The sequence below is a fragment of the Hyperolius riggenbachi genome, chromosome 10 (genome assembly GCF_040937935.1).
Source record: "Hyperolius riggenbachi isolate aHypRig1 chromosome 10, aHypRig1.pri, whole genome shotgun sequence".
Classification (NCBI taxonomy): domain Eukaryota; kingdom Metazoa; phylum Chordata; class Amphibia; order Anura; family Hyperoliidae; genus Hyperolius; species Hyperolius riggenbachi.
In genome coordinates, this window is record NC_090655.1 from 187,881,334 (window position 1) to 187,902,509 (window position 21,176).

Sequence of the window (21,176 nt, forward strand, 5' to 3'; positions counted from 1 at the left end):
AGTATGAAGCGGTATACTCCCGGGGTTTCCTGTAAATGGGGTACAAATGACTCAACAGCCCTTAGGCCATCCTCGTGCCTGATACTGCTGTACAGGGAGGTCACATCAATACTAGCCAGAGAGAACTTCTCCTACCAATAGACTCCAATACCGTCAGAACATCTGCCGTGCCCTCGGCAAAAGATGGCAGTACCCTTACTAAAGGTCTTAGCTTGCTATCCATGGATGTTGATCATGCCCGTTTCTAGCCCCGTGCGGGGCGTGCCACCGCCCGGGGCGCTGTTGGGAGGGGGGCGCTGTAATGGAGGGGGGAAGCACCGTAGCCGCGGGGAGGGCAACCCGACCTCTCCCTCCCTCTCCCGGGCCGCCCTCCGTGCTCCCCCCTCAGATGTATAGTGAGCAGCAGCAGCAGCCAGGGAGGGAGCGCTGTATACAACATACCTCCCTGGCTCCAAGCGCTGCTCTCTCGCCGCCGGTCTTCTTCTCTCTGCATATAGCTGAACATAATTATTTTAAGGTTGACTTTTTTTTTGTTTTAAAAACCCTTTTCCTTTATTGGTCGGATGAAATATGCTAATTTTTTGAGATAGGAATTTTGGGTTTTCATGAGCTGTATGCCAAAATCATCAATATTAAAACAATAAAAGGCTTGAACTACTTCAGTTGTGTGTATTTGAATCTAAAATATATGAAAGTCTAATGTTTATCAGTACATTACAGAAAATAATGAACTTTATCACAATATGCTAATTTTTTGAGAAGATCCTGTAGATCATTTAGCTAAGGAGTAAGAAAGTTATTGGCGAATTAATGGGAGCAGTGTTGATATGTGAAAATTGCTCTCGTCCTGAAGTGGTTAAATACCATTAAATGACAGATAATGTATTAGCCTATCGGTAGTGTGAATTTACATATGTCGAAAGAAAGAACAGTGAATTTTATGCCATGGTTTCCAGGTGGTCAGTATGCAGTGCGCAATGACCAAGTGGAAACCTGGTGTCAATGCTAACCCTTTGGCCAGGGATCGCTGTACAGCTGCAGCATTGTTGTACAAAGATCTCTGGCAACTAAACGTATTATTTGGACTATTAACCGTTAAGTTAAGAAAATGACGTGGAGCCCCCCCCACCCAAGCCGCTTTAACGGTTTGTCACCCATGCAGGCTGTGATAACCAGAAGGTAGAGCCTGGACCACGGGGTCCGCAGCCTAAGCTATACCAGCCCACATGGTCCATGGTAACATGGGGGGGGGGCAACGGAAGAGAGGCACAGCACAGCCTCCCTCTCTCCCCAGAGCCCTTGCCCAATACTTGGACATAAGGCTCATCCCCACCTCCGGTGCCCAGGAGAAAAGTGTGGTAGTACGCTGGAGGGAGGAGGAGTGGTTCATGATGGCAACTGGGGGTGCCCTCTCAGGGAGAATTTCCATTGGTTCATTTAAAAACAATGAGGGGCACTGGAGGGAATTTTAAAGATGTTTTATGGCTTTCTATACTTAGTGTTGTAAGTGCCAGCTCCAGGGATTGATGCATGCAGCGCTGTTCGTCATTCGTCGGGTAACCGAGCATAATGGCATGGGATATTTCTGAGGATACTAGCGTGGATTTATCCAAATCAGAATCCAGATCCGATTTTATTTTGCCAAGTACAACAGGGATTGTACCCAGAATTGGTTTTGGCACTACAGGGTCGGTGGTGGTACAGTAGATTAGAGTAACATACAGTGGGCACAGAAAACAGCAATATAGTGCAATATGCAATCACAAGATGGATACAGTACATATAGTGGTTCCATAAACAGCAGTATGGTGCAATATGCATACAGAAGATAGATACAGTAGAGTATACAACATTAGGCTTAGATAAAAAGATAAGTGAAAGATAGACCCAGGGGAAAGACTAAGGGGTAATCCGCTGCCGTCTATGACACTCAAGCGCTTCTGCAGGGATAAATGATCCAGATGCCCCACAGTTTGTCTTTAGGGAAGGGAGAGAGGAGAAGAAAGAGAGCGATAGAAGGAAAAGAGAGAGAGAGACAGAGAAGTTGAATCCCCTTGGGGTGGTGGTAAAAGCTGGCCGGTCAGTGCCCTGGCTGGCCTGGGCAAAGGCCCCTGAGCGCTGCCTGCTGGATTCTAACTGTGGCACCTGTCATGTGAAATTTGTGAAGGGTGAAATGTGTTCTTTCTGCACTTTCACCTATTTTTTTTCCTATAGAATACCTATAAAATAAAATAATTCTTGAAAACAAATATTACCCAAAGAAAGCCTAGATTGTCCTGAAAAAAACCACACACGTATCACTTTGATGGCATAAGTAATAAAAAAGTTATTGTTTTATCAATAGTGACAGCTTAACTGACAAAATTGTCAGGAAGGGGAAACACCTCGGAATGCAAAGTGGTTAAAGTCTATGGGGTCTGCTCGAACATTCAGTTTGCAAACTTTCATGGAAAGGGGAGCCCTATTAGGCTCCCTGCACACTGCAAATCCGTTTTCCGATTCCGATTCCGTTTCCGATTCCGATTCCGATTCCGTTTCCGATTTTCCTTGAATACATTCAACAGAAAAACGGATCAAAAAACGCAGCATGCAGTTAAGATTAAAAATCTGAATCGGAATCGGATGTAAAAACAGATTAAAAATCTGAATCTGAATCTGATTTGCTTGCAGTGTGCAAGAGGCCTTAAGTCTAGTTATGCCCCTGCTTTTTAAGTCTGATTCAATAATTTTTTAAACTAACCCTCACATCCACTTTGCCCCTAAAAAGTGGCTTCATACCTATGTAATGAGTCTTCTAAACTTCAGGGATCAAGTGACCTACTGCTACTAAAAGAAACTCAACTTCTTCCTGCATTACCTCACTTCCTGACTTTCTCCAAAGGCTGAAAACACTGACAGAAGGAGGATGTAAACAGGCCTTGTAACCACCCAGAACAATCCTGCATAACAATGTACAGTGCCTTAGAATTCTAAGATTTGGCATTATGCAATACACCTTCTCAGACAGTTGAAGAATATTCCCAATTAACAGAAATCAGGTCTAATATTTTCAGGACAGATGCATTAACATCATAATTTTCTTCTAAGCAACATCATATCACAAATATCCGTATCATTTACAGAGTCATTATCATCTGAGTCATTTACAGAGTTTATTAAGGACAAATCCTATGTGACAAAAGTGAAATAAGTGTCATGTTTAAAATGTAAACACAGAGAAAGAAAGCACCTAAATGAAGGAAAATATTGTTAGCTTTAAAATTGCTACTTGCATGCTGTGCTTATCCACTGCTCTTGACCCAGAGCATTTATGCAGATCATAAGAGGTGCATGACTATCCCATCGCTGACTCAAACAATTATGATTCCAAAAGATATGTATAGTAACAGACCAATTTCATTAATTTGAAAAGCAATTAGCAGTTGTACAGCATTCTCACTTCAGATTTGTTGATAAAGTAGCAGAAGTTACTATGTGACAAGCACAATGTCTTGCAGTTCTTGAATTTCAGGTGCAATTACTTGCCCAGAGACTATCTGCATGGATTTTGTATGATCCTCTTGTGTTTCAGTGAGTACTCCCATTTCCCTTCGTATCCCAAAAACATACTGGTAGGTTAACTGCTTTACCCCAAAACGTATCTTAGACTAATAGTTAGCACACCCTATACAATGTTTTTAAATATCTGTTCAATTCAAGAATAGCAATCAATTTTTCTGACTGATTGTAACAATTCAAAAAGCTGATCAATGTACCACACACCTATGTTCAATTTTTCCCCAATCATGAATTAAATAATTGAAAGCTCAGAAAAACAAAACGAACTGTACATCAAGTAATTGACAATCCATCACACATCATACAATTCTTTATAAAGTTGGTTTGAAATTTCCAACCAGTCCAATCTCCAAAAATCGAAAAAAGAAATGGGAAATTCGATCGTATTGATCGAAAACAAAGAAAAGCTCTCGGTTTTTTGGGACAACCGATCAAAATTATCGAATTGGTTAAAAATTGGATCTTTTAATTGTATGGTGTGTGGCCACCTTAAGAAAGGGACAGTAAAGTGTGAGCTCCTTGAAGCAACATATGGCTTATGTTGATGGTTCCTGTGATTGTAACAATCCCAGGATCATCTAAAAGACGAAAGGAGACCAGGAGCCCAGTGGGAAAGAATTGTGCAAGAGTCAGAAAAGCAAATCGCTAAGGATGTATATACTCACAAAGGCGGGTTGCAAATCCTTGCAACCACTGTCAAAGCAGGTGGGAAATGAACCGTCCCCACTGGGTTTCCCAGGTCTATGACAGGAACTGGATGGTCGCACTCCGAATATTCTTTAGGGCCACTTAAACACTATCACCTCTAAGGAGGTATGACAAGACGCTTAAAACCGGGGTGGAGGTGCATAACGCATAAAAAATAGGCTAATAAGCTGTTGATCTTATAAACAGAGAGGTAATCTCACCTCTCCTACAGAATTTGGACCAATTTATTAAAAACAGGTCTTTTAATATAGCACATAAAATTGACTGGTGCATTGGCTGTCCAGCATATTACCCTATCTTGTATGAATTGGTTGCTACCACCCCTGTTTGAAATTTTTGGAGCAACAGTTAGGGTACTTTATTACTGCAAATTGCAAACAAATGCGATTGCTTTGCGATTTTTACAGTGCAATATTGTTGTGATTTGTGTATGACTGCTTTTTCCATTTTCACTGGATATTACGAACACAAGGAGAAATGCAGAAGAAGCATGCAGGACTTTTTCGATCAGGCATCATCAGATCACAGTCAGATCGCAATCGTATAAAAGGGTTACTGTGATTTTCATTATTATGCTGTTGTACTTGCATTGACTGCAAAATCTTGTGTAGTAGAAAACAGCCATAAATAGTTGAGAGTACAGGCGGTCCTGGTTTTTACAAACAGGTCTGGTTCCAGTAGATTGTTTTTAAGTTGAATTAGTTTGTAAGCTGAGTCGTGTTATACATAGTGAAATGTGTAGAAACAATTTACTTTTGGACAACTCTGGATTTGGACATTTAGTAAAAACTATGTTTTTTGATTGTTTACAATGTGCTTTTAAAGTGTTTTTAACTACTTACAACTATAAAATACGGTAATCAAAATGGGAAACATATGAAATATAGCATCATGATTAATAACAGGGAGGATCCTTTTCTAATACCTCCATTGAAACAAGTGGATTCAGCAAAGACTGGGATTCCACAAAAGAAGCAAAATGCAAAAATATAGAACAGTGTCTCTTTTTTAATAGACGCAAATCACCTGCAAAACCTCACTATTCTGTCACTATACATAGGAGACCAGGGTTCGAATCCTTGCAAAAGCAAACACCTATTCAGTAAGGAATACCTAACCTTACACTGCATGGTGGCCTGTTGAGCATGTCCTTAGTGGCTGCAGCTCTTAAGCAATTTGAGGCTGACAGGAGAAAAGCGCTATACAAATGTATTAACCCATTTTGGTTCCTGGACGTAGAAACTATGTCCAGGAACCATGCGCGCTATCGCGCGCTCCCGCGGCCGATCGCGCGCGTGCACGCGCGCTCCCGGCCCGCAGTTTGTTAGCCAGGCAATCAGTGTATCGGGCTATGGTGCCCGATCACTGATTCCTCTCCCCCGCTGAAAAAGCGACAGCTTCTCTCGGAAGCTTCGCTTTTTCTGGTTGTATCAAACCCCATACGTCGCTCTAAGCGTGTGTTACGCTTAGAGTGACGTCATGTAAACAAACTCATGGCTGCCATCTTGTGGCCAAAAAGTAAAACTACAACTTAAAGTAAAAAAAAAAAAATTCAAACACATTTACATTATAAATCACATGTTTACATCCCACCCTCCCAAAACTACCCAAATAAAATGTTTAATATAAAAAAAAAAAAAATTACAATAAAAAAAAACATGTAAATATTTACATAAGGGTCTAAACTTTTTAAATATTAATGTAAAGATATGTAGAAGCTTTCCAGAGGCGCCAATAGAATAAAAGTCACTTAAACGAGCTCAAAACCGATGGGGCAGTGGTGGGCCTATCCCATCCATGCAGACAAAGCAAACAAAGGAAGGACTGTGGCATCAACAGTCAAACAATTTTATTTATACTCCACAGTAAAAATAGGCAACGCGTTTCACGGGCTCAATCCCGCTTCATCAGGCCAATCAAAAAGGAGCATACAGCTTAACAGCATCAAAACCACACAGAGGCGCTCAGTGTGGTTTTGATGCTGTTAAGCTGTATGCTCCTTTTTGATTGGCCTGATGAAGCGGGATTGAGCCCGTGAAACGCGTTGCCTATTTTTACTGTGGAGTATAAATAAAATTGTTGTTTGACTGTTGATGCCACAGTCCTTCCTTTGTTTGCTTTGTCTGCATGGATGGGATAGGCCCACCACTGCCCCATCGGTTTTAAGCTCGTTTAAGTGACTTTTATTCTATTGGTGCCTCTGGAAAGCTTCTACATATTGCTAAGTCCACCCTTGGTGGAGGGTTGTACCCATCTTCTTCCCATCTACAGAGAGCGACTTTTAATCCTGAGTGGGGTCAGGTTAATCTCCCCACTTGCCTTCACAGTGGTTGCCTAATAGTAACCCTGGTTTGTGAGTATTAAATTGTTATATTACTCATTATTAATTATCATCTATACAATATCACACTATTGGGCTCTTGGTGTCCCCCCTCCCTTTATCAATGTAAAGATGAAATACTTCGATATTTTTTTTATTTTAAACTTGTAAATAGTGATAGATGCAAAACGGAAAAAATGCACCTTTATTTCCAAATAAAATATTGTTGCCATACATTGTGATAGGGACATAATTTTAACGGTGTAATAACCGGGACATATGGGCAAATACAATACGTGAGTTTTAATTATGGAGGCATGTATTATTTTAAAACTATAATGGCTGAAAACTGAGAAACAATGCATTTTTTCAGTTTTTCTCTTATTCTTCCTGTTAAAATACATTTACAGTAAAGTGGCTCTTAGCAAAATGTACCCCCCAAAGAAAGCCTAATTGGTGGCGGAAAAAACAAGATATAGATCAGTTCATTGTGATAAGTAGTGATAAAGTTATAGGCTAATGAATGGGAGGTGAACATTTCTCAAGTAAAAACGACGGAACGCGAATGGGTTAAACATAGAGCAAAGCCTTAAATTAACATATACTGCATGCGGATAACACCCTAACACGACTGAAATGTCTCTTTTATTAAGTCTGTTAAAGCAGAAATAATGGTAACTACTTGACATGGGTGAAAAATGAATCATAAAGAAAGCTAATGACAAAAAAACACACTCACCAGGTGAATAAAGCCCGCAGCTGTTAGCCAAGTACTGATAAAAATGGAGCACAGATTCACCAGTTTGATGGAATTACTGAAATAAAGAAGCAAACACAGATTTTTAGAGCAAGTTATTAAATACTACAAACAATTTAACATTTAAAATATATTCATCAGTTCCATTAGTAGCCATCATTATGTGTATTTTTGGTAATTGCATTTCTACATTTGAATAGAATATGAAGTTGAGGATCTTGCAGGGAGATCTGTATAATGATAAAATGGGAGTCACAGGAAACTACAAAACGGAATATTAATTCCTAGGAGGACACCTGAAGTGAGGGGGATATGGAAGCACTATGTCTGCACTATGCATGTTAAAGGGGCCAGAGTTAGGACACCTATGTTTACCTGGGTACTTCTGCGCAGTATAGGTGACTAAGCATAAGAATGCATTCTTCTGTGAACTAAAACCCCGGCTTTTAACTTAGCTGTAGGGATAACAGTTGTGCCTAGATGAGTGAATCTGTGAATGCATTTGTTTGAACATTTGCATGTGAGAGTGCGAAGGGTTCATAGATTTTTGCTGTTTTCTAGCCACACCCCCTTCAGCACCTCCCTTTCCTTAACTTATTTAATGTCCTAACTAGATGCGATGTGCCTGGATATATGTATTTTGTTCTTGTTACTGACCCCTGTGGCTAGGGTCTAATTCGGTGCACTCCCTCCTTCCCTGTATGTGTTTGTCAGCATGCACACAGCTTATGCTGGTGTATGTGCATGGTGCACATGGATACATTACGTTAGCTCCCTTGTGCGATTGGTAAGATGCACTATCTGTCCTAGGAGAGGACGTCAGGATGTGTGCTCCTAATCCATTGATAGGTTTGATGCAATGAATGTGTTTGCATGTCTGCACTATGCATGTTACAGGGCCAGAGTTAGGACACCTATGTTTACCTGGGTACTTCTGCGCAGTATAGGTGACTAAGCATAAGAATGCATTCTTCTGTGAACTAAAACCCCGGCTTTTAACTTAGCTGTAGGGATAACAGTTGTGCCTGGATGAGTAAATCTGTGAATGCATTTGTTTGAACATTTGCATGTGAGAGTGCGAAGGGTTAATAGATTTTAGGGATATGGAAGCTGACATTTATTTCCTTTTAGTTAGTAGCCAAACGCGTCATGCCGATGGGCGTGGCCGCGGCGGAAGCCCCAGGACCGTCTAACGGCGATCGACGTAAAGTCCTGGGGCTCTGTTTTGCAGGAGATCACACGCAGGCTGTCATAGGCTGAAGCCTATGACAGCTGATCACGGGGATTGGCTGGCGGGGGAGAGAGGGAGGGGGGAATTACAACAGTAAAAAAAAACTTTTTTTTATTAAATAACATACAAATAAACAAAAAAATGTAACAAACAAACATCTGGGGGGCAATTAGTCCCCGCAAACAGAAAGCTCTGTTTGTGGGGAGAAAAGGAGGGGGGAATCACTTTTGTGCTGTGTCGTGTGACCCTGCAGCCTGGCCTTAAAGCTGCAATGGCCAATTTAATGAAAAATGGCCTGGTTTTTAGGGGGGTTTAACACTGCGGTCCTCAAGTGGTTAAACAATGCAGATTGCCTGCCTGTCCAGCTGATCCTCTGCCTCTACTACTTTTAGTCATAGTCGCTGAACAAGCATGCAGATCAGAGGTATCTGACAAGATTCACCACATGCTTGTTTCAGGTGAGTGATTCAGACACTGCTGATGCATGAAAGGATCAGCAGGATGTCAGGTATCTGGTATTGTTTAAAAGGGAAATAAATATGTCAGCCTCCATATACCTCTCACTTCAAATGTCCCTCAAAAAAGGTATCATTGAAACTTGTTTTTACAGTAGACAACATGGAAAGCTCATTAGGTGCAATAAAAATAAACCTTGCTGATGACCTTTTACATACATCGGCTGGTGCACACCAAGAGCGGTTCTGAGCGTTTTTAAAAACGCTTGTGATTTGAAAACCGCTTGGCTAATGTATTTCAATGGGATAGTGCACACCAGTACGTTTTTTATTTCCCAAACGCAAACTTTGGTCCTGCAGCATTTTTCCTGATTTCTGAGGCAACCGCTCTGAAAAACGCTACATCAGAGCAGTTTTCAAAGCGTTTTTGTTACAGTAGCTGTTCAGTTACAGCTGTACTGTAACAAAATATAAAAAAAACCTTACACAAAAACACTCAAAAAAACGCTAGGCATGTTTAGAAAATCGCTCCAAACATGCCTAGAATCGCTCTGAAAAAACGCTAGCGTTTGTGGATACGCTAGCGGTTTTTGGTGTGCACTGGCCCTATCTCTGTTCTAATGAAGCCAACATGAGTGGCTGAATACTGCGTTTTATGCACTAGTTTCCTCCCACAATTCACAATCCCAAGTACACTAGAAGTTAAATTGGATGGACCAATCTGGAAGACACAACAGATATTGACAATATGTAACATGGCGATGCTAACAGACACAGCAGATGCATTGTATAAAGCACGCCTGGAATGCCAAGAACTGACTTGTGCCATGCTGAGATAAAGATGGGTACATTGTGTACTGCTCCTACTAACAACTTGTCTGAGATCCCTTTTCATTTTTTTCATATCAAACAGGTTTAAAGATGAACTCCAGTGAAAATAATGTAATAAAAAAGTGCTTCATTTTACAATAATTACCGTATTTTTCAGATTATAAGATGCTCCTGACCATAAGACGCAGCTAGGTTTAGAGGATTAAAACCAGAGGGAAAAAATATATATATACTAAACCTGGTGCATGCATGGTCAAGGGGCATCTTGTGAATTATGCCCCCTTTGTATCTCATGCCCCCTTCTACCTTTTGTGTCCCCCTGTGTCCTCCTCTGTCCCCATGTGTCCACCTCTGTCCTCCTTGTGTCCTCCTATATGCCCCTTTGTTTCCTCCTTGTGTCCTCCACTATGCCCCTTTGTGTCCCCCTTGTGACCACCTCTATGCCCCTTTGTGTCCATCTGTGTCCTCCATTTGTCCCCCTGTGTCCTCCTTTCCATGGGCACAGTATAGGGAGTCCCCAACATTGTGGTAGGTCGTATTGGCAGGTGTTCACAAGTCAGGAACTCCCTGCATTTGGACTGTTAGATGCAGTGACTCCCCCCCCCCCCCCCCCACTTCTGGGGAAGAAAAAGTGAGTCTTATAGTCCAAAATACACAGTATATATAATTGATTTAGTCAGTGTTTGCCAACTGTGAAATCTTTCCTCTCCCCGATTTACATTCTGACATTTATCACATGGTAAATTTTTTACTGCTGGCAGGTGATGTCAGTGGAAGGAGCAGCTGCTTGCTTTTTTGGCAGTTGGAAACAGCTGTTATTTCCCACAATGCAACAAGGCTCTCACAGTGTGATGTCAGAATTATGGTCCTGACATCACACTATGGGAGGGGTATCACCACAATATCAGCCATACAGAGCCCACTGATGATCCGTTTGTGAGAAGGAAAAGATTTCTCATGGGAAAGGGGGTATCAGCTACTGATTGGGATGAAGTTCAATTCTTGGTTACGGTTTCTCTTTAAGTCTACTGTATACAAGACTAATGTGTTGGCAAAAGGAAATAGAGGTAGACTATGGACTACATGTGTACAGTATCATCAAAACAAGGCCATTTCTGTACCTGTAGAAATAAAGTAGCCGTTGAGGCAAGATCTTTATTTCAGGTAAAACAGTAGAGGTCATCCAAAAATATCTATTCTGAAAGATAATTATTCCCATAAGGAGGATCAGCAGGGGCGGGTTCTCTCTTGGAACCAATTAAGATTATGTTCATCTAACAAATAAAGATTTTGACTGGGGGGTTTCTCCTCACTGGTTTAAATTCACTGTCTTTTATGTTGGATACTCATCCCACCCATGTGTCTCATGGACTAGCACCTCAGGCATCTCATTTTTGTTTGTAGTAGGCCATTTGGCAAAGGTGCAGTTCCTGAAATTGATAACGCCGATTAGTGAATGTTCTTAATAATAAATATGTTCCTAGATAGAATATGTGAATCTTTCATATCTGTTTTTAAACGTGTTTGCTGATTCTTGATTCTCCTGATGTTGTTTAACCGCACTGTATATTTGATGATTTGGGCTGATCAGTTGTATGCTCTGCGCTTTACATTTTCAATAAAAACAGAGTGAAAAAAAAGATTATGTTCATCACCTATCCTGGTACTTCTAGGAAAATACGGAGCAGCTTTTTCATTACACTGTGTCTTTATTATTGGTGAGCACAGAATTTGCCTGAAAATCTCTGTTAACAAAGCAAGTGAAGCTGTGCTAAGCAAATCAAAGGTTGCAGCCACTGATCAATTATCTAGCAGAAATTTGCCTTCTTAAAACAGAAGGTATTTGGAGGTGTGTTTAGCTTTCAGGCAAAGGGATTATTTGCATAATCAGTAGTAATGCATTTTGTGGGACACATCATGCTTAATCCAGCCTGAATAATCTCAAATACCTTCTGCTTTAAGAAGGCAAAGTTCTGTTTTACATAGTATTTTAGCATTTGTCACATCGCCTCAGGTACACTTTAAAGAAAACATGAAATGAAAATAAATTTATGAGATAATTAATTGCATGTGTCGTACTAATGGTAAATAGAACTTTCCTGATGTATCACGTTCTTATTTTCTTTTAAAGTGAAGCGAGCACTATTTTAAGCACCCAGGGAATCTCAGTAGCACATGAAAAAAGCATGCCAACAATATGTCTCATTATTAAAATACACTTCCATTAAAGGACTTACGAGGTGAAAAATCGTAATTTTGATCTTTACCTGTTTACTATGTGAATCCATAGGTGTGTTACAATGCATCCTCCGTTGCATTCCGCCTCAAAAGTATCTTTTATATCCCCCCCAGGCTACGACCCGACCCCACAGCACGGGTCGTCTCCTATGCCACATTCAAGATGGCCGCCGCAAACATCCACAGCTGCGCAGTACGCATGGCGGAGAGTGCGTCTGCGCAGCTCTCCGCCCTCGCCCAGCCACGTACTCGCTGTTAGCGTCCTCCTACTGTGACAGCGGGCGCGCTCACAGCGAGGGCGGAGAGCTGCGCAGCCGCAGTCTCCGCCATACATACTGCGCAGCCGCGGATCTTTGCGGCGGCCATCTTGAATGTGGCATAGGAGACGACCCGTGCTGTGGGGTCGGGTTGTAGCCTGGGGGGGATATAAAAGATACTTTTGAGGCGGAATGCAACGGAGGACGCATTGTAACACACCTATGGATTCACATAGTAAACAGGTAAAGATCAAAATTACGATTTTTCACCTCGTAAGTCCTTTAAAACATATTCTTCAAAAAAAATACACTTCCATTTTACCTTTTATTTTACAATTAAAGTTAAACACTTAAATGTTATTTGCCTACTTCAGCAGGCCTGCCCTCTGTCCTCGGCCACAGAGATTTCAGACTGCTAAGGATTTCAGGCAGCTAAGTGTTTGTTTTATTGCACTCATTACAAGAAGTAAACAATACCTTTTCATCAACAGAGGGGTAGGTAATTAGGACAACTTCTCTTTAAAGACATTATTTAGAGGGAATTACTTCTGTAAATAATGTAGATAAGGAGGGTGAAAAGGGGAGGGGGAACATGGTGGCTCCAATAGCCAGGATAAATTCCAGTGATAGAAAGGGTGCTTAGTTCCCTTTTAAGAGTGCAAACATCAGCCAGGACAGTGTGATGTTCAATCTGGTTCATTCAACTCTAAGGTGAAATAAATAATTAACATTTGAACTTTTCAGGCACTTTATTATCAGGAATCTTTGTAGAAACAGAGAAAAGCATTTTGCCTGTTGAGATCTATATACCCTTGGGACTGCCCACACTAAAGGTTTAAGAAAAGTTGCCTAAACTTTCTTGCAATAAGAAAAAGTAGCAAAGCAGCAGTTTTTAAAAAGCATACTACTTTTTTAACACCCCTAAACCAAACTGTATTTGATAAGAGAGATGCATAGTGCAAAGTAGTACTGGTTCTCCAGTATAATTAACCAACCACCAACTACCAGTATAATTAACCAACTATTTGTCTTCTAGGGAATGGTATTTCCACCATCATCATGTATGCCCATGCCCCTCTTTCTTCAACTTCTTTATAGAGCTATAGAACTAGCATGTGTGGTGTTGTGAGATATATGATGCAGATGAAAGCAATGATGTCAAACCCAAACGAAAAATAGTTGTTTTATTTTAGCACAATACAGTATAGGCTGCAACAAAGGATCTGCATCACCTCTTGTACGCTGGCAGATACAAGAAGCACAGCTAAACTAAACCAAACCCATAAAAGGTGTGTCTATCTCACTGACTAAAACAATCAAAGGTAATAGTATACCAATTAATAAGCTTTACTAATTAGACATATCCCCACAATATTAAAATCATTTAAAATATAATTGAAAAGAGTGTTTTATTAATGGCTGATAACCTTTCAAACAATACATATATATGTCCCTAATAAGTCCAAATGTATCAGAAAAACTGTTTGGTATATGATCCATATCCAAAGCACTATCCCCAGTAGTCTTCTCCACACGCTGTGGTCCCGATCCTTTGCTAAGCACTTCCACTTTTTGCACTACAGCACTTTATCTGAACGCAGTCTATGGTCTTCTTGGGACTTGTTGTCCCCTATGCTGCTATATTCTGTCCAGCATCACTGGTAACCGAGTGGTTGCACTTATGAACTTTTGTACACACAGAATTATTTATATATACAGTAATTCAAATTTATTTTCTGTAGATATCACTTCTTTGATCCCAGATCCTAGATATTGTTTCCATTGATACTTTTTGGACTTATTAATTAATAATGGGAATAATGGATTATGTATGATCATATAATTGACTAAGCCCTTTTTACAGATGAATTCAGGCTTAATATTAGGGACATATCTATGTATTGGTTAAAATGTTATCACGCATTGAGAAACCACTCTTTTCAATTCTATTTTAAATTACTTTAGTGTGTGGATACGTCCCAATAATAAAGCATGATAATTGGTACACTATTACCAACCATTGATTGATTGATTGATAATTGGTGCAGCAAGCTAGACACACCTTTCTTTGGGTGTGGTTTAGCAGTAGGATGGAGTCAGTTAGTCAAGACTGTGACGGTCTCACAAGTGTCAGGTGAGAGTCCTTTTAAGGAATGATGAGGTATCCTCGCCATGACCTGGTAATTGACTGCTGGAAATGTTAGCAAAAAGTGGATGTTGAGATGGACTGACCCCCTTGCCGCCCCTACCCCCCCCGAGTGGACTAATTATTTTTACATTATTTTTATTTAAAGAGGAACCGTAGTTAAAATAACAATGAATAGAATTGCTTCTTTTTTACATTATACATTTTTTAGTCAGCGTTTGCCTGTTCTAAAATCTTTCCCTGATTTACATTCGGATATTTACTATAGGTGTTGACATCTTTAGTCCTGCCAGGTGATCTGTGAGGAATGTTTATTTACTGAGAGTTCTATGCACAGAGGGAGATATTGCATGCTTGGTAGCTGGGAAAAGCACATCACACTATGGGAGGGGCATCACCACAATATCAGCCTCACACCCCCATACTACTACAGCATCGTGTAAACATAGTTTTAACCATGAACTCTGACATTCAACTGAGGTGAATAAGTAGTTAATACAAATATAGAAAATATTTGTGCTTTATTCTCCTTACTCAAATACATCATGGATTAAATTATAGGGATCGCAAGTGAGTTATGCATCAATCCAAAAACTTGTGAAATTTGGATGTACATTGCTTTATTTTATAGACATTACATTTACAGGGGTACATTTGAATGAATAATTGTTTTGATAGCGGCCTCAGATATCATCCACTTCAATGCATTAGCTTTTCTACCTATAACTAGTGTGTTTAACCACTTGCCGACCGCCCACAGCCCATGGGCGGCGGCAAAGTGGATGCCTTAAGGACCGCAATACGCCTTAGGGCGTTGCGTCCTTTTCCTATGCCGGGGGAGCGATCGCGTCATTGATGACGCGCGCTTCCACGGGCAACTGGCTCCGCCCACCCGCCTTAACATCCCGCCGGCCATACGGAAGCGCCGGCGGGATGTTAACCCCGCGATCGCCGCTACAAAGTGTATAATACACTTTGTAATGTATACAAAGTGTATTATACAGGCTGCCTCCTGCCCTGGTGGTCCCAGTGTCCGAGGGACCACCAGGGCAGGCTGCAGCCACCCTAGTCTGCACCCAAACACACTGATCTGCCCCCCCCGCCCACTGATCGCCCACAGCACCCCTCAGACCCCCCCCTGCCCACCCCCCAGACCCCTGTTTGCACCCAATCACCCCCTAATAACCCATCAATCACTCCCTGTCACTATCTGTCAACGCTATTTTTTTTTATCCCCCCCCCCCTGCCCCCTCCTGATCACCCCCCACCCCTCAGATTCTCCCCAGGACCCCCCCCCCCTGTGTACTGTATGCATCTATCCCCCCTGATAACCTGTCAATCACCTGTCAATCACCCATCAATCACCCCCTGTCACAACCACCCAACAATCAGCCCCTAACCTGCCCCTTGCGGGCAATCTGATCACCCACCCACACCAATAGATCGCCCGCAGATCCGACATCAGATCACCTCCCAAATCCATTGTTTACATCTATTCTCTCCTCTAAACACCCACTAATTACCCATCAATCACCCATCAATCACCCCCTATCACCACCTGTCACTTTTACCTATCAGATCAGACCCTAATCTGCCCCTTGCGGGCACCCAATCACCCGCCAACACGCTCAGATTGCCCTCTGACCCCCCCTTATCAATTCACCAGTGCATTAATTACATCTGTTCTTCCCTGTAATAACCCACTGATCACCTGTCAATCACCTGCCAATCACCTATCACCCATCAATCACCCCCTGTCACCCCCTGTCACTGCCACCCATCAATCAGCCCCTGTCATTGCCACCCATCAATCACCCCCTGTCACTGCCACCCATCAATCAGTCCCTAACCTGCCCCTTGCGGGCAATCTGATCACCCACCCACACCATCCGATCGCCTGCAGACCCGCAGTCAGATCACCTCCCAAGTGCATTGCATCTGTTCTCTCCTCTAAACACCCACTAATTACCCATCAATCACCCCCTGTCACTGCTACCCATCAGATTAGACCCCCATCTGCCCCTAGGGCACCCAATCACCCGCCCACACCCTCAGACCCCAGCCCTGATCACCTCGCCATTGCATTACTTGCATCTATTCCCCCCACTAATCACACCTTGAGACACCCATCAATCACCTCCTGTCACTACCTGTCACCCCCTAGCACACCTACCCATCAGATCAGGCCCTAATTTGCCCCGTGTGGGCTCCTGATCACTCGGCCAAACCCTCAGATCCCCCTCAGACCCCTTTCCAATCACCTCCCCAGTGCATTGAGTGCATCTATTTTCCCCTCTAATCACCCCCTGAGACACCCATCAATCACCTCCTGTCACCCCCCTAGCACTCCTATCCATCAGATCAGGCCCAATACAACCTGTCATCTAAAAGGCCACCCTGCTTATGACCGGTTCCACAAAATTCGGCCCCTCATAGACCACCTGTCATCAAAATTTGCAGATGCTTATACCCCTGAACAGTCATTTTGAGACATTTGGTTTCCAGACTCTTTACGGTTTTGGGCCCGTAAAATGCCAGGGCGGTATAGGAACCCCACAAGTGACCCCATTTTAGAAAAAAGACACCCCAAGGTATTCTGTTAGGTGTATGACGAGTTCATAGAAGATTTTATTTTTTGTTAAAAGTTAGCGGAAATTGATTTTTATTGGGTTTTTTTCACAAAGTGTCATTTTTCACTAACTTGTGACTAAAAGTAAAATCTTCTATGACCTCGCCATACACCTAATGGAATACCTTGGGGTGTCTTCTTTCTAAAATGAGGTCACTTGTGGGGTTCCCATACTGCCCTGGCATTTTAGGGGCCCTAAACCGTGAGGAGTAGTCTAGAAAACAAATGCCTTAAAATGACCTGTGAATAGGACGTTGGGCCCCTTAGCGCACCTAGGCTGCAAAAAAAATGTCACACGTGGTATCGCCGTACTCAGGAGAAGTAGTATAATGTGTTTTGGGGTGTATTTTTACACATACCCATGCTGGGTGGGAGAAATCTCTCTGTAAATGGATTTTTGTGTTCAAAAAAAATCAAACAATTGTCATGTACAGAGATATTTCTACCACCCAGCATGGGTATGTGTAAAAATACACCCCAAAACACATTATACTTCTTCTCCTGAGTACGGCGGTACCACATGTGTGGCACTTTTTTACAACCTAAGTGCGCTAAGGGGCCCAAAGTCCAATGAGTACCTTTAGGATTTCACAGGTAATTTTGCGACATTTGGTTTCAAGACTACTCCTCACGGTTTAGGGCCCCTAAAATGCCAGGGCAGTATAGGAACCTCACAAATGACCCCATTCTAGAAAGGAGACACCCAAAGGTATTCCATTAGGTGTATGGCGAGGTCATAGAAGATTTTATTTTTTGTCACAAGTTAGCGGAATATGACACTTTGTGAAGAAAAACAATTCAAATCAATTTCCGCTAACTTGTGGCAAAAAATAAAATCTTCTATGAACTCACCATACTCCTAACGGAATACCTTGGGGTGTCTTCTTTGTAAAATGGGGTCATTAGTGGGGTTCCTATACTGCCCTGGCATTTTAGGGGCCCTAAACCGTGAGGAGTAGTCTTGAAACAAAAATGACCTGTGAAATCCTAAAGGTACTCATTGGACTTTGGGCCCTTTAGCGCAGTTAGGGTGCAAAAAAGTGCCACACATGTGGTATTGCCGTACTCGGGAGAAGTAGTATAATGTGTTTTGGGGTGTATTTTTACAGAGAAATAACTCTGTAAATGGACAATTGTGTGTAAAAAAAATGAAAACATTGTCATTCACAGAGATATTTCTCCCACCCAGCATGGGTATGTGTAAAAATACACCCCAAAACACATTATAGTACTTCTACTGAGTATGGCAATACCACATGTGTGGCACTTTTTTGCAGCCTAACTGCGCTAAGGGGTCCAAAGTCCAATGAGCACCTTTAGGCTTTACAGGGGTGCTTACAATTTAGCACCCCCCAAAATGCCAGGACAGTGAACACACCCCACAAATGACCCCATTTTGGAAAGTAGACACTTCAAGGTATTCAGAGAGGGGCATGGTGAGTCCGTGGCAGATTTCTTTTTTTTTTTTTGTCGCAAGTTAGCAGAAATGGAAACTTTTTTTTTTTTTTTTTTGTCACAAAGTGTCATTTTCCGCTTACTTGTGACAAAAAATAATATCTTCTATGAACTCACTATGCCTTTCAGTGAATACTTTGGGATGTCTTCTTTCCAAAATGGGGTCATTTGGGGGGTATTTATACTATCCTGGAATTCTAGCCCCTCATGAAACATGACAGGGGGTCAGAAAAGTCATAGATGCTTGAAAATGGGAAAATTCACTTTTTGCACCATAGTTTGTAAACGCTATAACTTTTACCCAAACCAATAAATATACACTGAATGGGTTTTTTTTAATCAAAAACATGTTTGTCCACATTTTTCGCGCTGCATGTATACAGAAATTTTACTTTATTTGAAAAATGTCAGCACAGAAAGTTAAAAAAAATCATTTTTTTGCCAAAATTCATGTCTTTTTTGATGAATATAATAAAAAGTAAAAATCGCAGGAGCAATCAAATAGCACCAAAAGAAAGCTTTATTAGTGACAAGAAAAGGAGCCAAAATTCATTTAGGTGGTAGGTTGTATGAGCGAGCAATAAACCGTGAAAGCTGCAGTGGTCTGAATGGAAAAAAAGTGCCTGGTCCTTAAGGGGTAGAAAGACTGTGGTCCTCAAGTGGTTAAGAAGACCATTCGTTATGGTTCAGAGTAATTCTCCATATCCAGCCAAAGAAACACACTTCAGGGGAAAAAAGGGAGTAGGTCACAGAGGAGGGAAATCAGCTCACTTTAAAAATTACATAATACCAGAAGAGATGCCAGTAATCAGCATCTGCCCCGGAACCTCTGAGGCATTCACTGACTTGCAGACTACGCATTTTCTGCAGTCTGACAAGAGTGAAATATGCTTGATGTCAGTGCCAAGTATAGTTACATCAGTTTATTATTAATGTAGATATATTTGGCCTGGCATAATCTTTAAGCCTCTCAGCCGCAATAAGGGGTTTTGACCTTTGTGTTTAGCACCTCCAGTATTCACGTTAGGTGTTACTGAAATGCCTGCATTCCCTGCTTAGGCTAGGGATAGATGTGTCAAGTTGTGGCATGAGGTTGCAGAGTTGCCTGTGTGAGAGCCACGGTTGGCTTTGGCCAAAGTCTTAACTTGCTTATCTCTATGAATGGTGTTTGAGGAGGAGAGAGTTCTACGTTGATGTTGAAGGTGCTGTTTGGTTGCACATGACCACAAAGTAGACCACAAAGCAGTGGTTTTTCTTGATTGTGGCTGTCCAGTAGAGGCTATGTCTACTGGAACTTACCATGTTCAGCCACTCTAGGCCAAAGTTGATATTAAAGGGTTTGGAGAGGGTCATTATAGTTTATATCCATGCAGGGATGCAGGATGGTACCAAATTCAGTGGCCCTGGACAGACTTGCAAGCCATGTCCCCTTACTCCCCAACCAGAACTCACCCAATCTCAAACTGGGTTAATTTTTAGGCTATTAATTGTAATTCCCATATAACCTTTCTTGTGGGAGTGGTAGATGAGCAATATGTCTATGTTTTTCTCATATAAACTTTGAGCTGCCCAGAATAAAAAAAAAAACAGGGTGGGTCCTACAGCATGAGGTTGAATATTGAAAGTGGTTCTAAAGTAAATTGCAACCGCTTCTCCCTTGTGGCCTTGCCTGTAGCTGTGCAGCACAGAGTAGATGGCTGAAAGGGCAACTTTCAGAGTCATCAAACCAAGTTCCAATCAGGTCGGAGTAACACTTTTTGGAATCACACCAGATGTGAAAGGCTATGTTAGTTAGTGGACTGCATCACATTTAAAAGTAGTTCCCACATGCACAGAAAAAAATAATATACTGTCTGCACTGCTTTTTCACACAACACATGCTTTTCCCATTCCGGCACCCATTTTTCCATAGATCCAAGTATGATTCCTTCATTATAAAGCCAAAAGTCAGAACTGCCTGTTAGAGTACATATGAACTTATTTAATGGTAAGTAATTGGTAAAACAAAAAAGCAGCATTCATTGTGGAGTATCTGTTGAGATGAAAGGTGCTATGTGAAACACGCTTCTTTCAGAGGATGTGGACACATTATGTGGGCAGTAGAAAGTTGCAGAAACACTATAAGAGACCATATAAAGCTGCCACACACTATGGGGAGGGTGGCACTAGGAAATTAAAGGATATCCAAGGTGACATGTGACATGATGGGATAGACATGGGTATTTACAGTGCCTAGCACACAAATAACTATGCTGTGTTCCTTTTTTTTTCTTTCTTTGCCTAAAAGAGTTAAATATCAGGTATGTAAGCAGCTGACTCAGACAGGAAGTGACTACAGTGTGACCCTCACTGATAAAGAATTCAAACTATAAAACACTTTGTAGCAGAAAATGGCTCCAGAGAGCAGGAAACAGATAAAAAGGGTCAATAGTTCATAGATTTTAGCTCTGGCATATAAATAAAACAGTTAAAACTTAAAAAGTAGATTTAAACATAAAATAAAACTGTGGAATATCTTAAAAAGTAATTTTTAGGAGAAGGAAGATAGATATAATCGTTTATTTCATTACTTTATTTTCCCCTCGGGTGTC

At 41.5% G+C, this 21,176-nt stretch overlaps 1 protein-coding gene across 12 annotated transcripts in view; it reads right to left on the bottom strand.

Moving 5' to 3' along the window:
• The window catches only part of KCNMA1 (potassium calcium-activated channel subfamily M alpha 1), a 759,662-nt gene that overhangs the window by 333,275 nt on the left and 405,211 nt on the right, over window positions 1-21,176 (bottom strand). For all 12 annotated transcript variants that reach the window (XM_068255423.1, XM_068255413.1, XM_068255414.1 and 9 more), the window contains one exon: window positions 7,326-7,401. In XM_068255423.1, the coding sequence (XP_068111524.1) occupies window positions 7,326-7,401 (76 nt within the window). The remainder of the gene's footprint in view (window positions 1-7,325; window positions 7,402-21,176) is intronic.